Consider the following 16,074-nt stretch of genomic DNA (forward strand, 5'->3'; position numbering starts at 1 on the left):
TTCGCCGCCCTCTTCCGCTCCCCTGGGGGGTGCCCTGCGGCCCAGCCCCGGGCTGCTCGGCCCCTCTCCCCGCGCCTCTGCCCAGAGCCCCGCGGCGGCCGAGCTCTCGCCTCCGGGCCGGGCCGCGCTGCTGTCCCCCGGGCTGCCGCTCCTCCTCCCCCGCCCCTGAGCTCCTATGGCAACGGGCGGGGCGCGGCTGGCAGAGGCGGCGGCGGCGGCATGAGCGAGGCGGCCGCGGAGCCCCAGCAGGAGCCGGCGGCCGGGGATGCGGGAAGCAGCGTCTGTGCGGAGCCGGCGGGGAGCGGCCACTGCGGCCAGCCCTGTGAGTGGTGGGGCCGCCCCCGGCCTTGGGGTCCCGTGGCCCCGCCACCCCTGCCCTGGGGTGTCCCGGCCGGCTCCCGTCCATCCCCCTGCAGGGGCACTGCCCTGCCCTGCCCTGGGGTGTCTTGGCTCCCACCCACTGTCCTGCCCTCGGGTCTCCTCTCCCCATCCATCCCCCAGCAGGGCTGCTGCCCTGCCCCACCCCTGTGGTCACATGTCCCATTCATTCCCCCTGCAAAGGGCACTGTCCTGCCCTGGAATCCCATCTCACTATCCATCCCCCTTCAAGTGCGACTGTCCTGCTCTGGGGTCCCATCTCCCCATCCATTCCCCAGTAGTGGGCACAGCCTTGGCCCTGGTGGTGTCACTCCAGCCCTCTTCCGGGGGGGCGGGGTGTCTCACCCCATCTTTTCCAGCCCTTCAATGTGGGAGAGATTGCCTCCCCATGGGGTCCCAAACAACCCATCACCTTCCTTTCCCTAGTATAGTTGTTCTCAACCTTTGGTCCATGAACCCCTGATGGTCCACAGACTGTTTAAGGGTTCCATGAAAAACTTCGACTGAAAACTGACTGAATCTGTTCAGCTGTATATACAGACAATAGATTTTCAAAGGGGTCCGCACCTCCATTTGAAATGTTTTAGGGGTCTGCACATGAAAAAAGATTGAAGACCACTGCCCTAGTGCAATGGTCTCCAAAGTTTTTGGATCGTGCACCCCCACGGTGCTGCCGAAGAAAGGAGAGGGGAAGACTTACCACAGAGGGGAAGACTTGCCACAGGCGTGCCGCCGAAGATGGGAGAGGGGAAGACCCGTTGCGGGCGTGCTGCCAGAGAGGAAGGCCTGCTGCAGTCGTGCAGAGCTGCTACCGAAGAAAAAAAATGGCGAAGTGCCGTCCGGCAGCGCTCCTCCTGCTGCGCACCCCCTGGGATCCTCTGGCTCACCCCCTGGGGTGTGTGCACCCCACTTTGGAGACTACTGCTCTAGTGGTCTCCCCCCTTCCCAGCTCATCCTTCCCTGCAGTGCCTTTCCTTGAGGGTGTCTTCCCATATCTCCCTGTAGGGGCACCTCACTATTCCTGTGTAGTCTCTCCTGCCCCTTCACTCTTCCTCCTGGGGGTCTTTTCCTACCCCATCCCCACCCTGTAGTGAGCAGTAGCCTTCACCAGGGAGTCTCAGACATCCCCACCCTGCCGAGGACACTGTCTTTTCCTTGGGCAGGGGTGTGACCTGCCCGTTTACCCTGCACTACCATTCCCCTGGGTTCTCCATGTGCTGGAACAACATCACGGGGTCATGGTGCATGTATGCTACAAATGGCGGCCCATGACAGCAAGTCTCAGAGCCCAGGTCTACAGACTCTGGCTCGTTGAGCTCACAATACAGTGCTAAAGATAACTGCAGCTCACAGAGGCCCTGGGGAGCGGATGGGGGTAGGGGCTCTAGCACAAGCTGCAATGTCTACATAGCTGTTTTTAGCGCTGTAGCATGAGCCCCATGAGCCCGAGTCTGTAGACCTCGGACTCCAAGACTCACTGCCACAGGCTGCTGTTTGTAGTCTAGATGTACTGTACCATAGTCTTAAAAGTTGCAGTGCCATGTCACGGTGGTTCAGTGAATCCAAGCACAGTCTTGCACTTTCTGAACCCTGCAAAGGTTTGCAAACAGTTCCCCTTTGGCCATAATATTGGGAGCCACCCAAGCTTGGAATATCTGGACCTGACTGCATACCTCTGGATATCTCTAAATGATGAGAAGTGGGAAGGTGTATTAAAAACACTAATAGAATAGGATAAAACAAGATGTACATTAACAGTTTGGGGCTTTAAAGTAACCAATTTTTTGCAATATGTTTTGCGAACAGGGAAGAAATTTGTATATGTTGAGCCACCTAAGAGAGTTAAGGAAGTACTTGAAGAAGAGCTTTATTTTCGGAGAGATGGATGCCAAATTAAACATCCAGCTGCAGGTAATCTCTATAGTCAGAAAATAAGAAGTGTTTGTTTGGGAAATGGAATCTAAAATGCTGATGAGAGAGTATGCTGAAAACCAGGTCAGTTCATTAAAGCAAAGCCATGATGTTGATTATCATCCTTATGGGAATGTACAGAACTTGGAGAAATCCTTATGGCCCGTTATTTGTTCCATCATTCTAAAACTTGGGGACCATACAGAGTACATAGAAGTCCATGCAATTCATCAGCTTGACATTATGCAACATAGAACCCGGAAAAGACCATGTGATTCAGTAACCTGATATTTCTCAAATTTTCTCATGGCAAATATACCTATGTTACCTTGCACAGAGAAAATAGCTCTTTCCCTTTGTTTCTTAAACACTGAGTTCAGCATATTTCTAACTCCATATTTTATGAAATTAAATTGCAGCTACTCAGACTATGGATTTAGGAACTTGTCTGATTTGCTTGTGGTCATGCAAGAGGTTTATGCTACTCTTGAATTCCCATTTGAAGTGTAATCACAAGGGGCAGAAGAGTGTTTTAAAATATGACACCTAGACTACAAGAGGCAAAGAGATCTCTGCTTCCCAGTCAGCTCTGCAACTTGCCACGTGGGATATGAATGTTATTTTCAGTGTATTGGTTTCCAGGACATTTCAGTCTTTCCATTGAGCAAATCAGACTGCTACAGAACCAGGATCTGCAGCAACTTTTTAGGGCTTGCATGGCCCCAATGGTACTTTCTGGATAAGACCCAGAGTGTGTTTAAATAAATCCTATGGCAGGTCTCAAAACATACCTTGAGTATCATTTTCTTCAATTAATATGCTCCGGTCTATACCTACTTAAAATCATTTTAAGAACATATGATCCATCTATTTTTAAGTCACATGTTCAAAAACATATCCTTGTGGCTATTTTATTGTTTAAGATCTCTCCAGCCTTGATTTGTGTCTCCCTGAATCTATTAACAGAGTTTCCCAAATCCCATCATTTGAGACTAAAATTGTCCTGCACAAACAAGGCTACTGTTTCTTCTGTAGCATCCTGTTTTAGCGCTGCTAGTGATTGTATATCACATAAAGAGGGTGCTTCCGTAACAATCATTTTCTGGATAGGTTTCACTTATGCTACTGTTATACTGTACTTTTCCTTTTGATATAGGACTTTGTTTTAAAGGATTAGATTTTTATCCATAAATGTTGATTCCACTGTACATACAGAAACTGATAAAAATAATTCCATTAATAATAAGCAAAATTTACCTATAGGCAAAGTAAGATAATGGTAATAGATAAGAGTTTGATTTAAGAATATTTACTTTGAATATTTTGATATATGATGTTGACAATTTGTTTTTTAACACCTATAAAATAGGACTGTCAAACGATTTTAAAAAATTGCAATTAATCACAAGATGAAAAAATAGTTACAATTAATTACAGTTTTAATTGCACTGTTAAACAATAATAGAATACCAATTTAATTGTATTTGGATGTTTTTCTTTCTTTTCAAATAATATTGTTTTCAATTACAACACAGAATACAAAGTGTACAGTGCTCATTTTATTATTTCTATTACAGACATTTGCACTGTAAAAAAGATAAAAGATAGTATTTTTCAGTTCACCTCATACAAGTACTATAGTGCAATCTCTTTATTGTGGAAGTGTAACTTTCAAATGTGGAATTATTTATTTATTTATTTTTTACATAACTGCATTCAAAACCAAAACAATGTAAAACTTTAGAGCCTACAAATCCACTCGGTCCGCTACTTATTCATCCGATAGCTAAGACAAACGAGTTTGTTTATATTTGTAGAAGATTAATGCTGCCCGCTTCTTATTTATAATGCCACCTGAAAGTGAGAACAGTCATTTGCATGGCATTGTAGTAGCCGGTGTTGCGAGCTATTTACGTGCCAGATATGCCTAAACATTCGTATGCCCCTTCGTGCTTCGACCACCATTCCAGAGGACATGCTTCCATGCTGATGATGCTCATTAAAAAAATAATCTTGGGGGAGATTTCTAAAGATGCTGTCTGGTTCTTATTTACAATGTCACCTGAAAGTGAGAACAGGTGTGTTCTACTTGGTACGATCCAAAGCAGTGCGAACCGACGCACCTTCATTTTCGGCATCTGACTCAGATGCCACCAACAGACAGTTGATTTTCTTTGGTGGTGGTTTGGATATTGTAGTTTCGGGGCATTGCTCTTTTAAGACTTCCGACAACATGTTCCACACCTCATCCCTCTCAGATTTTGGAAGGCATTTCAGCTTCTTAAACATGGGGTTGGGTGCTGTAGCTATCTTTAGAAATCTCACATTGGTACCTTCTTTGTATTTTGTCAAATCTGCAGTGAAAGTGTTCTTAAATTGAACAACATATGTTGGGCCGTCATCTGAGGCTTCCATAACATGAAATATATGGCAGAATGTGGGTAAAACCACGAAGCATCAGATGCACCCGATGAAGTGAGCTGTAGCTCACGAAAGCTTATGCTCAGATAAATTGTTTAGTCTCTAAGGTGCCACAAGTACTCCTTTTCTTTTTGCGAATACAGACTAACACGGCTGTTACTCTGAAACCTGTCATTAACAGGAGTTGTAAGTCTGCATTCCTGATCTGTTCCCGGTAAAAGCATCACACAGATAGAAGACCCTTTGTTCCCCCCGCTCCAGATTTGAAAGAATTTTATCCTCTCATTGGTCATTTTGGGTCAGGTGCCAACTAGGTTACCTTAGCTTCTTAACCCTTTACAGGTGAATGGGTTTTGCCTCTGGCCAGGAGGGATTTTATAGCACTGTATACAGAAAGGTGGTTACCCTTCCCTTTGTATTTATGACTGCATTATTTTTTTTAAACAAGCATCACTGTTCTCACTTTCAGGTGATACTGTAAATAAGAAGTGGGCAGCATTATCTCCCATAAATGTAAACAAACTTGTTTGTCTTAGCAATTGGTTGAACAAATAGTAGGACTGAGTGGACTTGTAGGCTCTCAAGTTTTACATTGTTTTGCTTTTGAGCACAGCTTTGTAACAGAAAACTCTACATTTGTAAGTTGCTCTTTCACGATAAAGAGATTGCACTATAATACTTGCATGAGGTGAATCAAAAAAATTCTATTTCTTTTGTTTATCTTTTTACAGAGCAAATATTTGTAATCGATATAATAATATAAAGTGAGCACTGTACACTTTGTATTCTGTGTTGTAATTGAAATCAATATATTTGAAAATGTAGAAAAGCATCCAAAATATTTATAATAAACAATAATAGAATACTAATTTAACAGTGCTATTAAAACTGCAATTAATCACAACTATTTTTTAATCTAGTTAATTTGTTTTGTGTTAATTACTTGAGTTAACTGCAATTAATTGACAGCCCTTCTATAAAGCTTTAGCTTTTTGAATCTCAATGTTTACTGTCTTTAAATAATTATTATGTGATCTGGCCCAGGATTTCCTGCAGCTGTGAAAATTCAAATCAATAAAAAAAAAAACATGCTTAAAAACAAATATTGATATTATCCATCAAAATTATTGTGCCAAGCTTGTATGTGACCAAAAGCTAAATTCAGAGGTAAGTCTAAGAAGTATCCTCCATCTTCCCACCCCTTGAATATGTAAATTACACCCCTCTAGATTCACTGTAACTCAGGTTTTATCGTCACTGCAAAAAAGGTGTGTTTTTTAACTTGCGAAAGCTATCTCAATGTAAAATCCTAATGGAGACATGACATAGGTAGTTTTACCTATAGCTATACCAATATAGCTACTCAGGGTCAATACTCCCCCTTGAGAACTAGCTATATTGAGTTAAAACTACAGTGCTTTGTCTCCACTAGGATTTTACACTCAGATGGCTATCGCAGTGTAAAAACACAACCTTTTTTCCAGTGAAAACATGGGAGGCTATGTTTTCAACTCTCCTACCATACAGTTTGGTTGCTAAACATTAATCTTGTGTGTTCCCAATATACCTTAAATTCCCTTTCTGTGAAGAACAAACATACCTCCTCCACCCTGAATGGAGGCTTTGGGGCAAGAGTTCCTGACTCCTACCAAGTCCTTATTATGCAACATTGCAATGGTCTTTGGACAAAGAGAGTGAGACCACTAACTTGCAGACTCAAGATCCAATCTTGCATTCCTTGCATACATACTCAATATTCCATTGAAGTCAGTGTGAGTTTCGGGTGGGCTAGGAGGGCAAGATTTTGCCCTCAAGGCATGAGAGGATCACACTGCAGTTTAAGAAGATCCGTAGTAATATATCAGATTGGGAATAAGGAAGGAGGGTGTTTGGCAGATCCCACTGAAACATTCTTGGAACATTTTTTAGCTGATGTCACTAACTGGCTTTTCATTATTAAATTGCTTTTGAAATCTCCATTGACTACACTGAAAGGCATCTCAGCATATTTTTTGTTTCCTTATTTAATTATTGTTTAACCTTTATATTACAGTTGTTTCATGACTATGTATTCCTACAGCTAAACCCAGCAGCTCTGACTGGTAGCTGATGTGAAGGATTATTGGTAAATGAAGCTTAAACAGTTCCTTTTTGCAATCTGTTCTCTCAGGCTGTTTTTTCCTGCTCAACGGGCAATCGCAGATTTGGCCAAACTCCCAGTGAATGCAAGAGCAGTTTATAGTAAGGTGAATGAATCTGCACCTACAGGACTTTGAGTCACCACATAATAAATATAAACCTCTTTATTGTTCTTCCACATTTTTACTTAATCCCTTTCAACGCCTCCTTTACCTGCCTTTTAAACGTTAGTGAGATTTTGAATGTTTTCCAGCTGACTGTGAGCACCACACTGTTATCTAGTAATATTGCTGTCTAGCTGTGAAATGTTAGGTAGCATAAAATCATTGATGTTAGAGATGGAAAAGGCCGTGTAGGTCATTCAGCACATCTCCCTGCGGGTGCAAGATTGTACCTTCAGTACATTTTAATCAAATATTTGCACAAATATTAAAACCAATGTGTTATTTTTGGGGTGAACATTAGTTTTAAAATTATTTGATGAATCTACCATACCTACTTAGTTCATCCAGGAAGTCTGCTTTTACAGCATATCTACCAGGTCCATCCACCCATTCTGTAATAGAATCCACCCATTCGCTTCCCTTATGTAAATGGTTGTTTGAATGAACATATTAATGAGATATCTGTCTGATTATATAACAGGCAGGGGCTAGTAAAATGCATTTAAATCCGCACAAGACCATTAGAGGGTCTGATCCAGGAAAGTACTGAGAGTTCTCAACTACCACTGACTGCACTGTGGGTTGAGAATGCACTGTATAACAAGGGACTGGATCCTTAGTTTTTAATAGGCTTATACAGTTAATTGTAATAGTGTCCTGCTCCTCATACATAGTATCACAAAAGGCTTTTTCTTTAATCATTACAGCATGCTCTTTAATATCGTCACAGTACTAGGGTAAAATCAGTCTGAATTCCTATTAATAAAACTCTTTCCACATGAGTTATTCCTTTTTCAAAAATCTCTCCAAGCTTACGGAGAGTTGAATTTTCTGTTATTTTAAAATATGCTTGCACCTGAGTTAATGTCTATTTAAAGGTTTCAGAGTAACAGCCGTGTTAGTCTGTATTCGTAAAAAGAAAAGGAGTACTTGTGGCACCTTAGAGACTAACCAGTTTATTTGAGCATGAGCTTTCGTGAGCTACAGCTCACTTCATCGGATGCATTCCTGTCTGCACACACTCATCCTGCTATTTCCTGTACAAGCTCTTGATTTTTCAGGGGGCTGGGTGGGCAATCATCTTTGATAAAAAGACTTTATCCTTAGATGGGAGGAGATATAGAAAGGCACTGTTTCTATTGTAACATAAATCACCAGCACACTTGGAATTGAAAGGTACCATTGGTAGGGAGACAAGGTGGGCGAGGTAATATCTTATATTGAACCAACTTCTGTTGGTGAGGTCTGGTCTGCGCTACATACCTATATCGGAATAGCTGTATCTCTATGGGGTATGAAAAATCCACTCCCCTGAGTGACGTAGTTATACTGATTCTTATCCTCCGTGCAGACAGCACTATGTCAGTGGGAGAGCTTCTCCTGCGGACATAACCATCGCCTCTCAGGGAGGTGGATTAACTATGCTGACAGGAGAGCTCTGTCCTGTCGGTGTAGAGCGTCTTCATTAAAGTGCTACAGTGGCGCTGATGCAGTGTTTTAAGTGTAGGCTTGTCCTGAGAGACAAGCTATCAAGCCACACAGAACTCTTCTTCAGGACTGGGAAAGGAACTCCCAGAGTCACAGCAAAATGCCAGGTGGAATAGAGTGTTTAGCATAGGTAGTTAGCACATAGTATAAGGGACCATTCAAGCTAGAGTGGCCCGTTAACAATCTCTGCAGTCATAGGGCAAAAAGAGGGGGTCAGTGGGCTACAGATTGTTGTAATAAGCCATAAATCCAGCATCTCTGTTCAATCCATGATTTTTGGTGTCTAGTTGAGTAATGAATTTAAGCTCCCAGCCTCGTCTTTTGAAAGTGTTGTGCAGGTTTCTTTTGAGGATGAGGGCTGATAGGTCAGATATAGAGTTCACCCACAGGGCGTTTTTGTGTTTTAACAAAAGGTTTGTTGTTGTCTTTTAATGTTTTCCTGTGTAAATTCATTCCAGAGATAATGATTGTCTGGTTTCACACACATAGTTGCTATTTTGGCATTTAGTGCACTGGATGAGGTATGCCGCACTTAGGTGCTGGAACTGGGGGTGCTGCTGCACCCCTTGGCTTGTAGTGGTTTCCGTCATTTACAGTTTGGTTCAATGGCTCTCAGCACCCCCACTATACAATTTTTTCCAGCACCTCTGACACCACATGTTGTGATAGGCTTGTGTAGGACCATGGATCTTGAAGGGTGTTTTGTAGGGGGTGTTGATCATTGTAGTAGTGGAGATATGTCTGCAGGTTTTGCATCTATTGTTCTGGCAGGGTCTGTTGCCGCTTTGAATTGGTGCGTCTTTCACGATAGGATCCCCATCAAGTATGGGTTGATAGTTGTTTGATGATACACTAAGACTATGAGTTGGTCATGGAGGTCGCAGATTCCTTGATTTTGCATGACCTCCATAACTTCAGCCCTGCACAGCAGGGCTCAGGCTGTTGGCACCAGGTTGCGGGGCTCAGGCTTCCATGATTTATTGTTTATTGCCTGCGTCCTGTCTGTGACTTTTACTAAAAATACTCATGACAAAATCTTAGCCTTATTATACCCCGTGTGGATTCCAGTGTGGGGTGGTAGGTGACAACTAGTAGTATGTGGTCAGAAGGGATTTTATTTTTGTATTGAAGCAGATTCTCTTGGGGCATTTGGGGGACCCATTCCCTGATGCAATCTACTTCTCTGGTGGAGTGTCCTTGGTTAGTGAAGGTAGTTTTGAGTATTTTAAGGAGTATATCCTGGACTTTCTCCTCAGAGCATATTCTGTGGTATCTGAGTGTCTGGCTGTAGATAACAGATTTCTTGGTGTGTTTGGGGTGGTTACTGGATCTATGAAAGTAGGTGTGGTGATCTGTGAGTTTCTTGTATATAGTTATCTGTAAGTTGTTGAAGCTGATCATGGTGTCTAGGAAGTTGATGCTGGTATGGGAGTGTTCTAGAGAGCATTTAATGGACTGGTGATAGCTGTTGAAGTTGTGATGGAAATCTATGAGGGAGTTTAAGTCATCTCTTCAGAGGATGAAAATATCATCAGTGTATCTCAGGTATATTATTGGTTTGTGGTGCATTTGCCCAGAAATTCTTCTTCAAGGTGGCCCAAGAAGAGGTTGGCATATTGGGGAGCCATCCTCGTACCTCTGGCTGTTCCCATGTTATGGACAAAGTGTTTGTTGTTGAATGTAAAAATTGTTATGGATGAGCATGAAATGGATGAGTCTAGTGATGTGTTTGGGGTGGATAGCCCAGAGTTGTCTATTGTCTTGTAAATATGTGAGGCAAACAGCTATGCTGTCATTGTGAGGGATGGTGACATATAGGGAATTGACATCCGTGGCGGCAAGGATGGTGTACTGAGGGAGGTTATTAACGTTGCAGCATTTGTGGAGGAAGTTGGTTATGTCCTGGAGGAAGCTGGGCCTTGGTGTGGTGAGTGGTTTGAGAATGGTTTCTATGAGTCCCTATATTCCTTAGTAAGAGTGCTGTGGCTGGTAGAAGGTCCCTCGTGTGGGTTCTTGGAGGATGAGTTTGTAGAGCTTCTCTTGGTGTTGTTTAGGGAAGGAGTTAATGAAAACCTTAAATTCAATAATTGTTGATCCAAAATGTTAGAAAATTAAAGTATGTTAAGTAAATTGTGTGCTATATCTTTTGTGTAGTGTTCGTCTGTTTCTAGTAAATTATCTTGTTTCTGTTCATTATGTTGACCAAAGGTATTTGTTTTAAAAGTGGTTTATATTAATTCTTTTACAGCAGCCTAGGTGAAAAGTAAAACAAACCAAGCTAGAATAATCCATTTTAATGGTATTATTCTAATACATTTTTAACAGTGGCTCTGGAAGGAATATGGAGTTTGAAAAGAAATTTCTCCGTGGGAGGCTTTAAGCCAACATCACAGAACAGAAACAGTTTACTTTCACAGCCCAAGTACTATTCCAGGCACGGAGGAATAAGAAGTAAGAGACAGTAATCAGTAGATTTCAACTGTAACACCTCATTTTGCAATATTAGGATGACACTGTTTTATAATACACTACAAACCTATTAAACAGATAGCAATTGTACCTTGCTTGGTTTTATTCTGTTTACCTAGGTACCAATATGGCCCCCATCACCATAGCATCTTGGCATTTTTTAACAGATGAACCACCCCTTCTTTTCCTTCAGCAAATAGAAGGGCACTGGGTTGCAGACCCTACATGGGAAAGCTGCTTAGTGCTGCTTTGTTGAGTCACCTTAAGCTCATGTGCTAAGGACTTTGCTTGAAGATGTAGAATACTTACTTTTTATTCATGTTGGTGGGTGGATCTCAATAGCTTTATGTGGCTCCTGAGTCACACTTGCTTTCCTCTCTTCATGGGATTCAGAGTTTTCTGCAGGTCTTGGAATGCAGTGACCCCCTTCCTCTGCACATCTCCCATTGGGGAGATACGAGGTTGGGGTGAGATCTCAGTCATTTCCTTCTTTATATGTTGGGAGGGTAGTGGACAGTTTGGGGAGGTTTCTCTTTTCCCTTACAATCCCCAAGGGGCCTCTTCAGTCCGATGGGCCTGTCCTCTCCCAGCTATCAGCATAGCATGCTCACTATGCCCAGCAGCTCTCTTCCTGAGGAATTTGTAGACTTTTTGTGGTGGGGAGAAAGCTGCCAAGCTCAGGGGCATACAGAGTTTATAAGCTCTGTCAGGGCAGTGCTGCTAGGGCCAGGGGGACCATGCAGAGTTGATACTCTCTGCATACTGTGTGATTAAGTGGGGCTCCTCTTCACCAGGCTGGGGAGTGGGCATTCCAGGCAGGACTTGCTTCAGCTCTTCTGTAGCAGTTCTCTCCTCCTGCCCGGGCATGTGATTCTGTGATTAACCTATTATCGATCCCATAAGAACTCATTTTTGGGGGGCCCATAAATTGTTGGCTTACACACAGATATACACAGTATCTACACCTTATTTCTCCCCAACTCCCACGGTTATTCTCCTTCCCTCAAAGGTTGCATGCTGTGCTGTGTGCACTGCTCCACAGTGGATTTCAACACCCTGTGCTTGCTTTGTCTTGTCCTGCTTCCTTACAAATATAAAATATGCTAGAATTCTGAGGCAAAGGCTGTTTAAAAATATCCCCTGCCAAGTAAAATCTGTACTAATTTCTGTTGTTTCCATATATTTTTTCCCTCTAGGATAGCTCCAATGAAAAGCAACTTCTCCCTTTCTGGAGGACGTGGGTCAGGGCAGGCACCTCCATGTGTTACCAAGCCTACGATTATTTTGTTCCAGCAAACTCAAAGTACCACAATATAGACTGTATATTATATTTTGTACAATAAAATAATAAAGCCATCTGTATTGGCACCTGATCAGCTCTAACTACAGAGCGCTGTAGCTAGAAGGTGTTGAATGTGTAAAGGCTTGATTGCCAAACCTGTCTATTTGCAGGCATTGGCAGGTAAAGATCAGCCACTCAGGTTTATTGATGTTTTTTTACCTCAAATTAACATATTGGGCAAATGATCTTGTACTAAGGTTTTGTCTACATAGAAAAATTGTAGCAGTATAGTTAAAGTGGCACATTTCCCCTAGTGTGGATGCAGTTAGAGACATATAAAGTGCTTATCCCAGTAGAGCTTTTTCCCATGTGGGAAGGGGCGGGGGAATAAGCAATAGTGATATAAGACACCTTTATACTGGTATAACTGTGTCCACACTATAGGTTATACTGGTATAGCTAGTTCAGTAAAAAATCACACCCACAGCTGATAGTTATCCCAATACTATGTGATCTGGCTTCAGCTCTCATGCTCACCAACACATCCCCCTTCACACATACATACAGCAATGACAGCACCAGCTGTACACTCCCTCTCACCTGAGAGCGACTGGAGGAATGCTCAAGTTGGGGGAAAGAGAAGCTGGTGAGATCCTAGAATAGAGAAGAGAGGAACTGGACACAGACTAGGGTAATGGGGCAAGGTTGAAAAATAAGGGGCATAGGCAAGGAGCCTGAGAAATTTAATGGAGGAATAAGGGGATCCCCAGGAAAAAGAGGGAAGGGGCAAAAGAATGGAAACCAGAGGTGTGAGGGGAGAGGCAAATATCCTGGGGATAGAGAGACAGGGAAAATTCATGGGAAAGAGTGGGACGAGGGGAAGGAGAGAGAGGAGGACCATCCGGAGACCATGCAATATAGGGGAGAAGCAAGAAGGAACAGAGAGATAAGGGAGGCCGAAGTAGGAAAGAGCAGAAGAGGAGGAATAAGGGGACAGAGGCAACCTAGGGAGAACAAGCAGGGTAGATAACAGAACGGGGCAAATAGGAGAGAGGCAAAGAAGGAGAGGGAGATGCTGCTTTTCAGGGGAAGGAAAGATTCAAATAAGAAAATTAAATAGAAATGAAGGAGAAGCAATAAAATGGATAAAAGAAGAGAGAAAAGGAGGTGGTAAGAAGTGGAAGAGAGGGAGAATCAAGAAGAGATACCTACAATGCAGACGTTAGTGAATTTCCTGTATATATTACTGCTGCTATATTTTATTGTCTTTCCTTGACATTTGTCCTGTGGCCTGAATTTTCAAAAGCAAATAGGTTTTGGGTGTCCAACTTGAGACACCTTAGAGGGGCCTGGTTTTCACAAAATGCTGAGCACCTGCCCTGTCAAAATCTGAGCCTTTTTTGGTCTCTCCAGTTGGCCGCTCCAAATCACTAGTCACTTCTGAAAATGTAGGCCTGCTCATCTAAAGTGTTGGGCTCATTGTTCTGCTCAGTTGTTACTTAAAGTTGTATTTCTTAGTCACCTGATATTACTGTAACATCCATCTCTGAGCTGAAAGGAAACCTGCATGTATCTTGGCCAGCACAACTCCACAATACAAGATGCATTTGCCACATGTGAACAGTGAAATGTGTTTGAGGGTAAAGTGTAGTTAATGCTGGTATTTTTGGCCCTCTTTCTGGCAATTTTACTGTAAAGTGATACCAATCCCCACAGCAAGATTATAAAACAATTGACAAGTGTTTTAACCTCCTTTGTCTGGGCTCATTTATTGATGGCAGCATCTTGTAGGCCCAAAATTAAAATATTGTGAATCAAGATCCTCATTTAATAAAGGTTGAACATAACCACCCCCCCATAATATCTAATATTTACACAGCAAAGTTATTCTGGTTTTAAAGAGAATAGAAATGGGCACCAGGGAACCCAGAAATAATAAATCCATTAACTGCAGCCTTTAGGCATTACTACAGTGAGGTAAAAAGAAATGGTTAATGAGAAATCCATTACTTATTGATAGGAACAGTTACAGCATATTCCCAACTACTTGTTTCACGGTTTACTCCAGGTTGAATAACCTTTAACCCTTATCCCAGAGTTTTCATCTTCAGAGAACTTCACAAGTATTCTCACAACACACTTGTGAAGTAAGCAAATATTATTTTTATTTTACAGATGGGCAAACTGAGGCATGGGGGTTAAGTGACTTGCCCGAGGTCGATGAGGGAGCTGGAGCTCAGGAGTTCCTGGCTTCTCATACTTTGTGCAGGCTGCTAGTCCATACCTTTCATGTGGTCTGATCCTGAGAGGTGCTGGGCACATGCAGCTGCCATGGTCTTGCTGAGGATACACCCTTAAAACCATCAGTTAACATAATAATGAACCAAACATGAAAATTTGCCTCTTTTCTAAGAGCAAAGTTGTTATTGTCTTCATTTCACACTGACGAGTGCTAAATTCCATATGAACAGTCTTCCTTTTTACCCAACAGCCATATTAATCATCCACGTCCACATCACCTTGGGTCTTTTCCATACTAATCTGGCCCACCCTTAATCCAGCCAAAAAACTGCTGACAAAATCATCTTTCATTCCTGTTACTTTGCTCCCTCTGCAACTCCTGTCTTTGGTCTGAAGTAAATGGGATGAAATTCAATAAGGGCACTGCAAAGTACTCCACTTAGCAAGGAACTATCAGTTGCACACATACAAAATGGGAAATGACTGCCTAGGAAGGAGTACTGCAGAAAGCAATCTGGGGGTCATAGTGGACCACAAGCTAAATATGAGTCAACAGTGTAACGCTGTTGCAAAACAAGCAAATATTGTTCTGGGATGTATTAGCAGGAGTATTGTAAGAAGATGAGAAGTAATTCTTGTGCTCTACTCCACACTGATTAGGTCTTTACTGGAATATTGTGTTCAGTTCTAGGTGCCACATTTCAGGAAAGTTTGGACAAATTGGAGAGAGTCCAGAGAAGAGCAAAAAAAAAAAAAAGATTAAAGGTCTAGAAAACATGACCTATGAGGGAAGATTGAAAAAAATGGGTTTGTTTAGTCTGGAGAAGAGAAGACTGAGAAGGGGCCACGATAACAGTTTTCAAGTACCTAAAAGGTTGTTACAAGGAAGAGGGAGAAAAATTGTGCTCCTTAACCTCTAAGGACAGGACTAGAAGCAATGGGGTTAAATTGCAGTCAGGGTGGTTTAGGTTGGACATTAGGAAAAACTTTCTAGCTGTCAGGGTGGTGAAGCACTGGAATAAACTGGCTCAGGAGGTTGTGGAATCTCCGTCATTGGAGGTTTTTAAGAGAAGCTTCGACAAACACCGGTCAGGGATGGTCTAGATCAGGGGTCTTCATTGCAAGGCCCGTGAGCCAGTGGCGGCTCCCATTGACCCGAAGTGCAGCTCCCTACGTTCCCTCTAAGCTGCGCGGCCCCACAACAGGCTATAAATAGCTGTGCAGCAGCTCTAAAGGGCAACACAGTGGGGACCTGGAGAGGAGAGAGGTAGGAGGTGGGCGGGAGCTCCCATGCTGCCTGCCAGCAGAGAGAGGGCTAGGGGAATCCTGAGGCCCCAGCCCCGGAGCAGCCTGCCTGCGAACCAAACTCCTCATCCGCGGCCCCATCCCAGAGCCAGCACCCCCGCATCCAAACCCTCTGCCCCAGCCCTTAGCCCCCTCCTGTACCCTGAACCCCACATCCCTGGCCCCACCCACAGCCCTCACCCCAGCATCCCAACCCTCTGCCCCAGCCCTGAGCCCCCTCCTGCACCCTGAACCCTGCATCCCTGGCCCCACCCCACAGCCCTCACCCCAGCATCC

General features: G+C 43.3%; 1 protein-coding gene across 2 annotated transcripts; it reads left to right on the forward strand.

Annotated features, from left to right (window-relative positions):
• The first annotated feature begins 99 nt into the window (after positions 1-99).
• On the forward strand, positions 100-12,326 carry C1H11orf97 (chromosome 1 C11orf97 homolog). Of its 2 annotated transcripts, XM_043529077.1 has the most exons (5): positions 211-322; positions 966-1,273; positions 2,185-2,289; positions 10,827-10,952; positions 12,167-12,326. In XM_043529077.1, the coding sequence occupies exons 2-5, from the start codon at positions 1,117-1,119 to the stop codon at positions 12,169-12,171; spliced, it is 393 nt and encodes a 130-aa protein (XP_043385012.1). In that variant the 5' UTR covers positions 211-322; positions 966-1,116; the 3' UTR covers positions 12,172-12,326. The 2 variants fall into 2 exon arrangements, with proteins under 2 accessions (XP_037744995.1, XP_043385012.1); XM_037889067.2 differs by lacking the exon at positions 966-1,273 and having other exon boundaries at positions 100-322.
• Positions 12,327-16,074: the final 3,748 nt, after the last annotated feature.

Source organism: Chelonia mydas, chromosome 1, assembly GCF_015237465.2.
Source record: "Chelonia mydas isolate rCheMyd1 chromosome 1, rCheMyd1.pri.v2, whole genome shotgun sequence".
Classification (NCBI taxonomy): domain Eukaryota; kingdom Metazoa; phylum Chordata; order Testudines; family Cheloniidae; genus Chelonia; species Chelonia mydas.